The sequence below is a fragment of the Puntigrus tetrazona genome, chromosome 2 (assembly GCF_018831695.1).
Source record: "Puntigrus tetrazona isolate hp1 chromosome 2, ASM1883169v1, whole genome shotgun sequence".
Lineage (NCBI taxonomy): Eukaryota > Metazoa > Chordata > Actinopteri > Cypriniformes > Cyprinidae > Puntigrus > Puntigrus tetrazona.
The window spans coordinates 1,981,964-1,997,094 of record NC_056700.1 but is presented as its reverse complement, the minus strand read 5'-3'; the positions used below and the strand labels follow the sequence as shown (position 1 = coordinate 1,997,094).

Genomic DNA, 15,131 nt, shown 5'->3' with positions numbered 1-15,131 from the left:
GTACGAACATTTAGCCCATAAAAGAATTAAAACTTACAACATTCCAGTGATTTATCAGATGCATCGCCATAATAACGTTCAGCTTTGATTTGTAAGATGTAAGTTAAATTTACAGTGATAGAAACTTTACAAAACAAGAAGATACTTTCACCACCAGCAAATTTAGAGACGATACGGTTCACCGCCTATATTTTATTTTATATTTTAAAATTACTTTTGCTTTTCCGGGACGTCAAATGACATCATCAAGAAGAAACCAATGAGAGTCGCTCTGGGGTGTAAGCCCCGCCCTAAAATGCTCCAACATGGCTGGACTCACCAGAAATCTTTAGAGCTACAGTAGGAGGTGAGTGAACGTCTGTCACCAAGAAACCTTTTCTTACTAAAGTTTGCGTTTTCGGTCTTAAGTGCAACACTTACTAAGTAGCAGGTTACATATAAGCAGACGGCTGATGTTGTTGCTTTCGACTTTTATGGGAATAACATAGTCATGAACTTAACACAAATATGAACCTTTATTACTATTTTTAAAATCTCATCTAATTTGTGCGTGACCGTTGCATTTTTATTGCTGTAACGTTATGTTTTGGTGCAATATCTCAGAAGATCTGGTTTGCTGACGCTCGTCCAGGGGGTCAAAGTTCAGTGTTAGGCATTTGAAGATGGCCCTGCTGAGCTCTCTTCGGGCCCCGGGTCTCTGTGGGGCCCTGTACCACACCGGGACCAGGAGCATATCCTCAGGAACCCTTCAAATCAAAGATTCGCTGAACTTCTGGAGTGGTAGCCGAGTCGGCCTTGAAGATGCGACAACCAAATGCGAACCCGTATATGAGCCTGCAACAGGTAATGCGTTTATGAAAGTAGTTTTCCTAACTTTTAAGCATTGCCCAATCGGTCAGACTTTGCCCCGTCAGATAATCACAGCTGGCTATGCATATACCATTGAGTCCTCGATACACCTTGATGTGATCATCTTTATAAACGTGTCTCAGGCCGCGTCTTGTGCCAGCCACGAGCTTGTGGAGCCGCAGACGTTGATGCGGCTGTGAGGAGCGCCGGTGCTGCTTTTACGGTGTGGAGTAAACTGGCAGGCATGGAAAGAGCCAGAGTCATGCTAGAGGCGGCTAGACTCATTGAGGTAGACCGGAATGACCAAAACACAGTTGAGTCAAATCGTGTCGAGTCTGATCCCTTCAGTTATTTCTGTTGCTGAGAACAGAAGAGAAGAGAGGAGATTGCTGAGATAGAGGTGGTCAATAATGGGAAGTCCATCACCGAAGCCCGGCTGGATGTGGACTCAGCCAGGCTGTGCATTGAGTATTTTGCAGCACAAGCCACCACGCTTTCAGGTCAGTTGTTTCGCCGTTAAGCATTCTCATACGATACTGTAACGAATGTTATAACTTCAACAACAAAAAATGCTGCCGTAACAGAGTTCATTATAATTAAGACTTTTATTTTGAAGGTGACGTGATGATGCTGAAAATACAGATTTGGTTACATTTAAAGTACATTACATTAGAGAACACCTCATGCGATATTTTATAATATTTCAGTTTTTTTAATAAAAAATAATGCTTAATGAGCATAAGAGACTTCCGACTTAAATCTTGATTATTATAAATGTTTGGTCAAATTTAAAATGAGTTATGGCTACGCTTCTGCTCTCAGGTCAGCATGTTCAGCTGTCTGGAGGTTCGTTTGCTTACACGCGTCGGGAGCCGCTAGGCGTGTGTGTGGGAATAGGAGCCTGGAACTACCCCTTCCAGATTGCAGCCTGGAAATCTGCCCCTGCCCTTGCTTGTGGTATGTGATTTATTATTTTATTTTTTATGTACTGTACTGGAATCACATAAAGTATTTAAATCTAGGTATCCACCGATAGGCCAATAAAGGACGTAATGAATGGAACAGAATTTGATATGATGTTATCAAAATAATTAAAACGAAATGATTGAACTTTAAATGCTACAAGGGTCATTCCATGTTAAACTCAACCCTGGATTAAAAAAATAAATAAATCCTGGTGAAAGAAATGCATAAAGATTATTACTTTTTAAAGGAAAAAACACTAGCTAGTTCAATATCGAAATACAATTAAACTGTTTACTTATGAAGCTACATTAAATATGCATTAACGTATTAATGAGAAGTCACCAGAAAATCTAGATAATCTCAGATAATTTGCATAAAAATGGCAAGTTAATAACTTTAACTATTAAATTATGGCACACATAAGACGTCCTGCTACAGACATGAATACCTTGCAGCCGTTAAAATGTTTCGCCTGGTGTACTTTAAAACATTATCTTTGACCCTAATCCCGGCGAAGGCTGGTGAAGAACGTTATTTGTTTAATATCCTCTTAGTTGGCTCTTGATCTGTCCTCGATCTGTGCCTGAAATGATTCTCTTAATACAGGCAACTCTATGGTGTTCAAGCCGTCTCCGGTGACCCCTGTGACTGCAGTGCTGCTGGCTGAGATTTATTCGCAGGCCGGGGCCCCCGAGGGCCTCTTCAATGTGGTGCAGGGCGGACAGGAGACGGGTTCTCTGCTCTGTCATCACCCATCTGTGGCAAAGGTCTCCTTCACTGGAAGTGTGCCCACGGGCAAGAAAGTAAGACGAGCCGAGCAGTGATAATAACCGTCACAGAACCTCTTTACTTAAAAAAAAATTGATTACTGTTAGGTTTAAAGGAATAGTTCGCCCAATAATAAAAATGTAGTTTCATTTCAGTTTAACTTTATCGTTCGTTCTGATTGTTCAGTTTGTTCAGAAAAGCCGTATAACTATAGTTTTCAAACTGTTGCTTTGGGCTAAAATGCATAATATTATCAGGAGAGGATTGTTATGCAAGTGAAAAACAGTCTAAAGCGATGGTTCATAATGAAAAACTCTTTTATGTGGTGTAATTTTAATTTTGATGGCACCCATTCACTGCAGAGGATACTTTGCTGAGCAAGAGATATGTTACATTACTCTAAATCTGTTCATTACTCTTAATCCTTAAATCTAAGTTGGGTTTATTTTACCAGATATTATACACTCTGTTGAGAAAACCACTAAAGGTAGCTGTAATTGACACTATCGTGGAATGCACTTCCTTCATTCAAATGCACATTTTGGCTCAACAGATAATGGAAATGGCTTCCCAAGGGGTCAAGCCCGTGACTCTGGAGCTCGGTGGTAAATCTCCACTGATCATCTTTGAGGACGCTGACCTAGAAAACTCTGTCAGAGGAGCACTCATGGCCAACTTCCTGTCTCAAGGCCAGGTACTGTACCGCAAAGTCAAGACAAAGCCTTTTTCCTTCGCTGGAAAAATATTTGCTTTAAAATCCCAAATGTTAAATTCTGAAAATAAAGATAATTTGAAATAGATACCGTTTGTAAGTCAAGTTAATTCATCCTGGCTGAATAAAAGTATTCATTTTTGTTGGGGAAAAAAATCTTAGCGATTCCAAACTTCTAACACTTAACGTCATTAAAGTCAGTTATTTTCCACACATTTCTTTTCACTGATTGAGCAGTTTGTCTGCGGTTATCCATTGGTAATATCAGCCCACTCACATCGATGCACCTGCATCCGTAAACATGCTCTTCGGTAGATCCGTTTTCATGTGTATTTATACACCATTACGTTTTGTTGTTTTTTTGTGTTGGCCACTAGGTGTGCAGCAATGGCACCAGAGTTTTTGTGCAAAGCTCAATTCTTCCTCGGTTCTTAAAAGAGGTGGTCAGGAGAACAAAAACCATCCAGATTGGAGACCCTCTGCTGGACGAGACTCGCATGGGAGCTCTGGTCAGCAAACCGCACCTGGAGAAAGTGCTGGGATATGTGAAGCAAGCTAAGAAAGAGGTGTTCATATAGTAGCCTGATTGTATTGTTTATCATATGATACGGTTTGGTTTAAAGTGGTCGCTTTCTCTTGATAGGGAGCCCGGGTGCTCTGTGGAGGGGAGCCCTTCATCCCAGCAGATCCTAAACTCAGAGATGGATATTACATGACACCGTGCGTGCTCGGTGAGTGGGAGAAACTGTTGGCAGCTGCTGCTGAGATCATGTGTTTTGGAAACATTCAATGGTCTGTTTTTGTTCTTTTGTTTTCAGACGGCTGCACAGATGACATGACGTGTGTCAGAGAGGAAATCTTTGGGCCCGTGATGTCAGTGCTGTCTTTTGACAGCGAGGACGAGGTTCTTCGGCGAGCCAACGACAGCGCTCTTGGTTTGGCTGCAGGAGTCTTTACTAAGTAAAGTGAATTTATTTTTTCTTTTCTTCACTACCATTCAGTCATTTCAGGGTTTTGATGCTCTTGATGTTCAAAAACAAGAAAAATACAGTAAAAATAATAGTTTTTGATTTTAACTGATGCACGGCTGAATTGTCACATAATACTTCAGAAATTAATTGCACCCAAAATAAATTAAAAAAACTGTGTATATTTAATGTGTGTATGTGTATATATATATATATATATATATATATATATATATATAAACACATGCATGTATGTTTATGAAAAATCATGTTTATATATATATATATATACAATGATTTATATATATATTATACACACACACACAATTATTTTAATAAAAACTTTATTTTAATATTTTTAAATATAAAATATATTTTTTTGTAACAATATAAAAGTCTCTTCTGTTGCATTTGAAAGGTGGTATGTTTGATTGGGTGTTATTTCTGCAGAAAAGCTATACTATGCTCATATTTTCGTCTCCTGTCTGTTTCTGACTCACCAGAGACGTTAAGAGAGCTCATCGTGTCATAGAAAACCTGCAGGCTGGATCTTGCTTCATTAACAACTACAATATCACCCCCGTGGAGGTGCCGTTCGGAGGATACAAGGCCTCAGGTGGAGTTTGTGTTTGCTCTGTAACATCAAACACGCACTGTACTCAAATTAAACATAACCTTTTTACTGATTTTAGGTATTGGAAGAGAAAACGGCAAGGTGACCATTGAATTTTACTCCCAGTTGAAGACCGTGGTGGTGGAGATGGGTGACGTGGACAGTCTATTCTGAACACAAGCCAGTGGTTACAGATCAACGGCTGAATCTTCTTAAAATCGAATGATCTTAAAATGCAATGACCGACATTCTCTAAAAACTAACACAGAGTTATTGAAATATTAACTGTTATTAAGTATTAATATTCTCCATCACTAATGGACCATGTTTTGCGTGCCAGAATAATTTCTGTAAAGTAATGACAGCTGCCTGTGAATATTTCACAAAGTGCCTGTACTATAGGATGGTGCGATTCTTAAAGAGTATACAGAATGTAAACTGCATTATTTTAAAGTAGTTGTTGTTATTTATTTGATTATTAAATCTTTAATTGGATAATTTGGTTAATGTGCATGTGTATTAGACAATACTTGTGGTGTAAATATATGCTTCACCTAATCGTTTGGTTTCGGAGACACAATGCATGTAATATATTTGAAGTAATGATTAAAAAAAGATGCATCATTTAATGCAAGGTAGTGTGAAGTATTGTTTATTTAATGTGTATACTCATACAAGCTGATAATGTGTCATGCACTTAACAATAAATCCAATCTATAAATTCTAGAATATGAGGAGGATGAATTCAACAGAAGTAATTACCCAGAAAACATTTTAAATTTATACCTGGTAAAAGGACAGTGTATTTCATTAACATAAAATATATATATATTAGAAGAAACCCTTTAAAAAATAATTTTGTCTGTGGTTTCAAAATAGTTTCTTCTTTTTCCTCCTTAAGACTTTGCTTCGGACACATTTCCTCTGTGCAAATACATAATGGAAAAAAACATAAAAAAAAAGAACTATTTATCTCTATAAAGAAATCAAAAATACCATACCTTTGCGCTGGCTTTTTTGGGCAGTTTGAACTGTGCGATAGATTCTGCAAAAGGTCAAGACAATAGAACCATTAGAAAAAAAAGTCCCTCCTCCCACTTGTGCTGTCATCTTGTGAAAAAGTCATCAGCATAGTAGGGCTTAATTTGGAGCTGTAGTTAGGGTTTAAAGTCCCGCTCAAACTCCCACAGACCCAATCACTAGCGCACAATCATGATGCCACTCAAAAAAAAGAACTTAAAGCAGACTTGTAAGGATACCAAACACTAACTAACTACCTAAAATGGCAAAATCATCTTGGGGAAGTATTGATTAGAAATGTGTTTTGATTTATTTTGGCTTATGCCACATTTTTTTTCCATGGACGCATACTGCAGCCAGCCACTAGATGGCGAGCAGAATGTTTTGAGGTTTTCAGGACGAGGTCAGACCAGACCTTTATTTTAGATATTTACCATCTTCAGAGGGCAGGTCCTGCTCACAGTTTCTGGCCACCTGTCACAAGACAGAATAACGTTTCATCGTCTGAATCCAGTGTGGTAAAAGCATATCAGAGTTTATCATGTACAACATCTGCTTTGTACCGTTTCTGCTGCTCTGGTTTGAGAGAGAGAGGGTGTCTCCATCTCCATGTCGTTCTCACTCAACTGGCCTCCCTCCAGCAGCTTCCCAAGCCGGCTCTGTGCCGCCGTCACTCGCAGCTTCATACTGTGGAAGCGAGATTGAATATCGCCCACTCTGAAGTGCACCGCAGTTCCCTCGAACCACAGGCTGTCATTTACACCCGCTTTGAATCCCGGCGGCTCATACTCAGGTGGAGTAACTTCATTTGAGACAAAAGCACACCAGATATTCAACAAACGATCTCTCAACATACTGCAGAAGGGTGTAAAGGCAGCGTATTGTACCATCATCATAGTAGTAGAGCTTCATGGTGAGGTAAACACCGGTGGGTAAAGCCTCTAGATTCTGCATGAGGAGGAACAGCTTCCTGATCAGGAGCGTTGAAGCTTTCTTTGTCTCCTCCAAGGTCACTCTTATGTCCCCAGTCACATTACTGGAATCAGTTAGATTTGTAATGTCTTATTGCTCAGTAAAACCGCACTTATTTGATTAAAAATGTACAATACTACACCTCACGATGTCCATCTGGGGTCCACACTGGGAGTATCTGAACTTAAACTGGTAGGACTCAATGACATGCTGACAAAACAGACACGTAAGAGACCAAAAAGCCAGTTTGGAAAAGTATTATTAATATCCACTTTTTAACAATTTAGATCCATGCTTCAACAATATATACATATATATATTATAAACTAAAGAATTTATATATATTTATTATATATTTATATATATATATATATATATATATATATATACACATATAATTATAATTTATATATATATATATATATATATATATATATTGCATATATATATAGACATATATAGATATAGATATCTTTAGTTTATAAATGGCAAATAACTTTACAGCATTTCACAAACAAGTGATTTTTAACATACAAAAAAATTACAAAAATGGATGCATATATATATATATATATATATATATATATATATATATATATATATAAAACATTGAGACTTACTTGGCTGTCATCTGGGCTTGTGTGTACCTACAGATGAAAACAAACAAACAGTAAATGTAAATAATGTTTTTTTTTTTTATTATTATAGAATTAAAAACATCTCTACTGACCCCAATGACCACCATTTGAAGCTGCAAAATATAAAGATAAATAATAATTGCAAATGAACAGAAACTTAGATTTATATCTGAAAATGATGATTTTGACTTACATATCTCTTCTCCAATGCATCAAAACTTCCCAACAGCCTTGAAGGACAGAAGTATGGATATATTGACTTTTTATAGCATCGTATTGTACACTTCGATGAAGCATTACAAATATACTTTTGTATTAAGAATACATTTGCTATAAAAAAAACAACATATAAAATAAAATTACCATCTGACAAGTTTGTGGGCTTCAGGGCACGAACAATCCTGTTTGAGGACTTTGATACAAAAATCTGAAGAACAACATTCACCAAAACTGAATGTATGAGATATTTCAAACAGCATGATGTTTATCAAATCAGTTTGTATATACTTGTACCTTCAAGGTATCTGGATCTGTAGGAGGCCTCTGGAAATATCCCACGCAGATAGGTGATGGAGGATACAGCTATAACCACCATGCGTTTGACAAAAACCAGTGACTGGGCTTTAGTATCCAGTGCCTGACGAAACACAGGCGCTTAGTTGATTTATAATACTGCTTTAAAGCGGCTTTACAAAGAACAGTGCCTTAAAATCCGTATTCATATACGTACACCGATATCTATTTGAGGACATTTATTTGAGCACACAGTATTTTCGCAATAAGCTACGTGACATTGTAAATGTAATAGTATTATAATTTGGGGGCATTGAAGGAGGTCACCCGAAAAAATGAAAATTGGCTAAAAAACTAGACCATCCGAGATGAAGTTTCTTTCTGTTCTTCAGAATAGATTAATTCAGCATTACATCACTTGCGGGCCAGCATTAATGTGATGCTTTTTTTAGCTGTTTGTACTCTCATTCACCTAAATTTCTCCAAATCTGTTGCATAGTCATCTTAGATAGCCTGAGGGTGAGTAAATATTCACCAAATTACATAATTTCAATATTACAATATAATTTACCTGCATATTAAAACAGTTACACCATATATTTGAGTGTGTATATGTGTGTGTGTGTGTATATATATATATATATACATATACACACACACACACATACATATACATATATACATTTTATATACATATATATTTTATATATATATATATATATATATATATATATATATATATATATATATATATATATATATATATATATATATATATATATATACCATGAAATTAACAATTAATACTACAATACTGATTTGCTAATTCTACCCTTTGCTATTTCGATAAAGTCATTAGCTAGTACTTTCATATAAAATATTTACAATAATGATTAAAGAAAGAAAACATGTTTATGAAAGCTTCTTTCACGAGAGTCGGAGTTGATTTCACGATACGTTACCTTAATCATACATAGCACGGTAACGTTATATTTTTGTAAAGTATTTATTATTAATGTTTAAATGAACATGTTATTGATTCTGTATCTCACCTCAACAATCACCTGTTTGTCCTGAGCTAGTGTCTTCTGTCTGCTCGTCATGTTTGAGCCAACTTCACCGTTAGCTTCCTCACAGAGAACTTATCTCCTCAAAACCTGTTATGGCATCAAAAATAACTCAGCACGTTGTTAACTTCAACGATCTGCCGTTGTTTATTTAAAGCAAAGTGTTTTTTAATAAAAAAAAAATATCGCTTATTAGTGCCGTGTAATTAATACAGCGAGGACGGTTTAATGTAAATAGCGGCGCGGAATAAACGCGCGCGCCGGACACCTCTCCCTGTCACGCGCATTTGGCGGTAAACTCGGCTTCAGATAAAAGGGAAAAGGGGTCAATAAATAAACTTATATTTATGTATTACTACACAATAATGTGCTGTATATTGTATAGATGGATGAACAATTGTATGTTGTTGTGTGTCATAATAGACAGTTTTGTATTGAAGACTGGACTAATGATGCTAAAAATTCAGCTTTGAAAACAGCAATGCATTACATTATAAAATTCGATTTTAAGGCGGTTTAAAAGTCCTATATTGGCAATTGACCTACAAATGTGACAAAAATGTCCAAAAAAAATAAAGATAAACCTCTTTGATACCATATGTAACTCTTAAGAATGAATATACATTTTTTCATGTTGTGTAAGTTGGTTTCTACATTTTCTCTATATATCACACCATAGGACACGGTCCAAAGTGAGATTTCTACATCATCTGAAAGCTAAATAAACCGGTTTTCCACTGATAAATGGTTTGTTAATAACTATTTGAAAATCTGGAATCTGAAGTTGTCCAAACAAAGCAGCATGTTACTAAACCAAAAAAATAAGTTCTGACATAAGTCCTGGAAGATGATCTTTACTTAAATGTTCAGATGATTACACACGTATTTTATTACACACACAATATTAAGAAAGCAGGTTATAGTTTAAAAATATTTATTGTTTGAAATGCAAGAATATGTGACAACACAATAAGCTGGTCCCCTCTGTATAACAGCTTTTCACAACGGAAAGGTCTAAAAAGATGCACACTATACATTCTAACTCAATGTTACAATACATTTCAGGTAGTTTCAATACCACTCCTACATGGATGTGCTAGGCTAACTAGTAGCAGTACTTCATGTTAACAGTGCTTGTACAAGCCCATTACACTATGCTGCACAGTCTAGTGTGTTTTTTACTGTTGTTTGGAGAAGTAGTCTTTGCTCTGCTGGACGTCGGGCTTAATTGTGTCTTTTCCGGGCTTCCATCCGGCTGGGCAAACTAAAGAAATTAAGTAACACCAAAAACCATAAAACCATTGGTGTTATAAACAATTCTTTGTTCAAATGAGCTGACACCGAAACCCATTTCTTTCTACCTCTTTGATATTACACTGAACACACCGCATTGTATGAAAGTAATAGGATGTAAAAATCTAAGTACCGTCAGCGCAAAGACAAGAAGATATGCTGTACCTTCTCCATGTTTGTCGGTGAACTGAAAGGCCTGCACCAAGCGCAGGGTTTCGTCGATGGAGCGGCCCACTGGAAGATCGTTGATGGTTATCTGCCTCAGAATGCCCTTGTCATCAATGATGAAAAGTCCTCTAAAGTTAGGAAACAACAAAATAAGAGACACGCAAAGTGTTTTATTCCAATCTTGTGTGCCAAAAACCATTACTACAACATAGTAGAAAAATACACTATTGTTCAAAGGTTTATGGTTGGCAAGGTTTTCTTAAAAGATGTTTCTCATGGTTACTAAAGCTGCATTTGAGCAAAAAATACAGTAAAATCTGTAATTGTATTTAAAATCATTTTCTATTTTAATATTTTAAAAATACAACGCAAAGCTTTTCAGCATTGTTACTCCAGTCTTCAGTGTCACATAATTAAAAAAAATTGCTTATTTGCTACTGAAAAACATTTATTATTTTTATTTTCTCTGTTGTCGTGCCGCTTAATATAATTTTTGGGCAAACTGCGATGGAGTTAAAAAGAACTGCATGTGCTAGAAATAGAAATAGAAAGTAATGTCACTTTTGATCGGTTAAATGCTGAATTAGAGTAAGCCTTCCTTAATAAATCAATACTTTCATCGACAGTATACATGGTTTTTTCAGAATATGCTGTTGGATTTGGGTAGTCCCCTTATACCTGTATGCAATACCCTCATCTTCCTTAAGTACACCGTAGTCTTGAGATATGGAGCGGAGAGAATCTGCCACCAGAGGGACTTTCATGTGCCCTAAACCGCCTTGTTTCCGAGGTGTGTTTATCCTGTAATAATCCAAAAAAAAAACATTATCATTCATAAGCAAGTTTAATAAGATGAAGCAACACTGTTTACGGCACTATAAAATGAGTAAAGACAAGGCTTTTTTTAGCCACAGAATGACTGTAAATATAAAGAGTGGACTATAAAGGACAGAAGGAAGGGGGTTCACATGAAGAATCACATCCTCCCCAGTCCAAAAAAAAAAAAAAAGATTGAGATTTATTATTTATTAAAACTAAGCTCTGAACATGACCATCCATGCATGTAAATGAGCCTATAGACCCAGAAATCTGCATATTAGATTCTCAAGTTCTTCATATTTATATGCTTTATGTTTTATGACAGTTTTTGTATGATACGGTTCGCTTTTGTCACGTCAGCACAAAATATATCTGTGGCACTTTCCTATTCACTGCTCTGTGACGACTTGAGAAACCCAGAAAGGTCTATTAAGTGATCAAATCTTGGCCGGGACTCCTGGATTTAGAACGGAGTTAATTCTGAAAGTTTATCCCGGACTCATTTCCTCAATTCTAATTTTATAAAAAGACGAGGCTTAAGGGATGGTCCACCCAAAAATGTCAATTCTGTTGTAATAAACTTACCCTGCATCACAAACAAGATTGTAATGAAATATTAGAATAAATTAAGCAGAATGTACAGTATTTCAGATTTGGTCTAATATTAATATACTTTGTTGTCAGCTTTAATTCACTTACCACTTGTTGTTCAGTTAAATAAAATCAAACCATTTAACTGCCTTCCTTTTAATTATATATATATATATATATATATATATATATATATATATATATATATATATATATATATATATATATATATATATATATATATATATATATATATATATATATATATATATATATATATATATATATATATATATATATATATATATTTAAAAAAAAATAAAAATAACTAAACTACAAAATAACTAACTATTGAAAACTATAACAGTATGCTGATGATACTTATAGTGCAATAAAACTGGCTCACCATCGATCATTTCACATTCAGAGTGGGTGTTTCTTAAACATGCAACAGCAAATATACAAGCGAGACATGTTTGACATGTTTTTTTCTGCATCTTTGTCACTCACCAGGCAAGATGGCAGAAGTGGGAATCAACAGAGGCACCAATGACTTCACAGTTGATTTTCCTGAACTCCTCGACTGCGTCGCTGAAGGCGATGATCTCAGTGGGGCACACAAAGGTGAAATCCAGGGGATAGAAGAATAACACTACATACTTCCCTAGAAACAAGAGAAACATACTTGCCTCAAGTGCACAGGGTGTACACAATGTTACACAATGTTTACTATCACTAATAAAATATTAGTAAGATCCAAAGTCACACCCTGGAGTTTCCTGCCAATACTTCCTTGCACAGGTTTTTTTAAACGCATAACAAATGCATATTGTTTGCAGTTAAATAAATACAAAAGTCACATATTGCATACTGTTTGTGTATCGACAGCTCTTTTTCACCACATTAATGTCATACCTTTGTAGTCGGACAAACTGAGATCTTTAAACTGTCCATCTGGCATCACAGCTTTGGCTGTGAAGTCTGGAGCAGGCTTGCCAATATGAGCATTTCCAGCTGCCATTTTCTGCTGAAGTGAAGAGAAAAAGGGGTTTTAAAAACCATGCATAAGAAATAACAGGAAATACGCTTGTAGGAAAATGCAAACAAACAAAACGTCAATACCACATTTCAGACAGAAAAAAAAATGACAGTATGAAAATAAACACATTAGAGTATATGCAAAATTTATATATATATATATATATATATATATATATATATATATATATATATATATATATATATATATATATATATATATATATATATATATATATAAATATAAATATGAAAAATAAAATAAAATGAAATATAACAGTTAGTCCTCAGGAAGTCCTTTTCTGTATTTCGTTATGTCAAGGTTTCCTAATTTGCGAACCATGTACATGTAGCTACTAACTTCCGTAATATAAAGGTTTTTTTTACGCCATTTTATTTATATGTATATACAAATGCATATTTATTCTAATTTGATTTAACAGTGTTTAAACATCAGATGGTTACCACCGCATATACAAAAATACTTCAAATTAATAGCACTTTTCATTGATGAAAATGCAACAGGTAGGCGTCTCAGAAAAAAAAATAAGAGGCAACAGTTCACAAAGCATTCATAACTCAAACTTATTTAAAGACACATCGCGTCACAGAAAGCAAAACTCTCCCACCAAATTCACTCACGAAATAACATGGAAATTTCCGTGATGCACATGCGTCAGGTCGCACGAAACGCGGTGGAAAGAGTAAGGCTTACCCTGGAGAGTCTTCACAGTCCGAGCGCCTCTGCCAATGAATGAGCGTGAACTCGGCGCAGTCCTTTGCGTTTAAATAGGTCCCGCTCAAACATCGCGATACCCCGCGAGATCCGCTGCCTCGAGAAGTAAACGCTCGGTGGAATGACCAAATTACAGAGATCTGTTTATGGCAGCATGACTTTGCACATTTTTACATTTCGGACACGCGCGGAGATGTGTTATTTCCAAAAATCGGTGTTATACAAACGACAAATGCGCAAATGCCAGCTAACATACCGCCCGCTTAGCTACTTTTACAAAGATGTGAAGTAAGCATAAAATAACACGTAGGGTTAGTGGTTATCGTGCCTGTGTTCTTTTAGTGCTTTTAGTCTATTTTTAGACAAGTTTTTTTTTTAAATGAGTAAAAATGGTGTAGGGCAGTTACAGTTATGAGATAAAAGACTATTTTTTCTCCTCAAGCAATACTTTAAAAACCAAAAAAGCAGTTCCTCAACAACTAATCAGCCATTGGTTTCGTGTCATGTGACTTTATGCTTTTATCATTTAGTTCAGTCAGATTTTCCTCAACTTCACGATGCATTATGTAACTGCAGACCCTCACAGTTCACAAGATAAATGCAATGTACGTGTGTTTCCTTGTTTGAGGAGGAAACACGGTTCATGAAATTTTCCCTGCCGTCTTGTGTCACACCGACTCTTTAACATTCCTTTAGGGTCCTCCAGTGTTTACTCTGATTTCACGTTCATTTCCTCTTCTCTGTTATCTGCAGCGGTTCCCACAAAGTAAATCATTGCACTCATTTAAACACGCATAAATCTTGTACGATGAACACAATAGCTTGGCATTCCCAACGCTTCCTACATTATATCTCGCGTTCTTTGTTTTTAGGGAGCGAGCTGTCATTTACAGACTTCATCTTTTTCCGTCTTCTACCTCCACCTCCCCCTCTCTTTCAGCGTCCCGTCTCACCACCCAGTTGCTATGGGCACCAATGGAGGGCCTGATAAGAGGCGGCCGGGCACAAAGACATCATATTAAAAACACAGCTGCGGGGCTTCAGATCAAATGATGCCTCAAACACGTGTTTTAAAAGGAGCTGCTTTCAAGCTGCAAACGTGGGCATAATCAGCATATCTCTCATCGTTGGTAATGACGGTCTCCACTGCTTTTGTGTCACGTACGCAGGTTTTAGCGAGCATGTATAACAAACAACATCCGTGACCCGATGCTTGCTTCAAAGTGGGTTCGGTATGCTAAATCATAAAAGGAATGTTTTAGGAGGATTACATATCTGGACAGACCTACAGCGCGAGTCAATATGAAATATCCGATAGGTTTGTAGTAGGCCTAGTGCTGATAAGAGCAATAAAACATAAGGATATAGTCATAAATCAAGCTGGCCAAGTTACTTGATCC

At 36.3% G+C, this 15,131-nt stretch overlaps 3 protein-coding genes across 5 annotated transcripts; 1 reads left to right on the top strand and 2 right to left on the bottom strand.

Moving 5' to 3' along the window:
* The first annotated feature begins 187 nt into the window (after window positions 1-187).
* Window positions 188-5,510, top strand: aldh9a1b (aldehyde dehydrogenase 9 family, member A1b). 2 transcript variants are annotated; one of them, XM_043260626.1, is made up of 12 exons: window positions 188-346; window positions 604-843; window positions 993-1,138; window positions 1,220-1,349; window positions 1,672-1,806; window positions 2,422-2,618; window positions 3,137-3,277; window positions 3,673-3,861; window positions 3,939-4,026; window positions 4,114-4,255; window positions 4,767-4,879; window positions 4,956-5,510. In XM_043260626.1, exons 2-12 carry the CDS (start codon window positions 663-665, stop codon window positions 5,048-5,050), a joined length of 1,557 nt encoding a protein of 518 aa, XP_043116561.1. In that variant the 5' UTR covers window positions 188-346; window positions 604-662; the 3' UTR covers window positions 5,051-5,510. The 2 variants fall into 2 exon arrangements, with proteins under 2 accessions (XP_043116561.1, XP_043116568.1); XM_043260633.1 differs by having other exon boundaries at window positions 324-346; window positions 607-843.
* Window positions 5,511-5,610: 100 nt separating this feature from the next.
* Window positions 5,611-9,766, bottom strand: zte38 (zebrafish testis-expressed 38). The gene is made up of 12 exons (XM_043260645.1): window positions 9,072-9,766; window positions 8,020-8,143; window positions 7,870-7,933; window positions 7,700-7,736; window positions 7,599-7,619; window positions 7,489-7,515; window positions 7,011-7,078; window positions 6,784-6,932; window positions 6,460-6,698; window positions 6,331-6,370; window positions 5,878-5,921; window positions 5,611-5,800 (listed from the first exon to the last, which is right to left on the bottom strand). Exons 1-12 carry the CDS (start codon window positions 9,120-9,122, stop codon window positions 5,747-5,749), a joined length of 918 nt encoding a protein of 305 aa, XP_043116580.1. The 5' UTR covers window positions 9,123-9,766; the 3' UTR covers window positions 5,611-5,746.
* A 237-nt stretch (window positions 9,767-10,003) lies between these two features.
* On the bottom strand, window positions 10,004-13,854 carry prdx1 (peroxiredoxin 1). 2 transcript variants are annotated; one of them, XM_043260666.1, is made up of 6 exons: window positions 13,711-13,854; window positions 12,873-12,984; window positions 12,468-12,621; window positions 11,226-11,348; window positions 10,545-10,675; window positions 10,004-10,350 (listed from the first exon to the last, which is right to left on the bottom strand). In XM_043260666.1, exons 2-6 carry the CDS (start codon window positions 12,976-12,978, stop codon window positions 10,265-10,267), a joined length of 600 nt encoding a protein of 199 aa, XP_043116601.1. In that variant the 5' UTR covers window positions 12,979-12,984; window positions 13,711-13,854; the 3' UTR covers window positions 10,004-10,264. The 2 variants fall into 2 exon arrangements, with proteins under 2 accessions (XP_043116601.1, XP_043116611.1); XM_043260676.1 differs by having other exon boundaries at window positions 12,873-12,981; window positions 13,711-13,771.
* Between the last annotated feature and the right edge of the window lie 1,277 nt (window positions 13,855-15,131).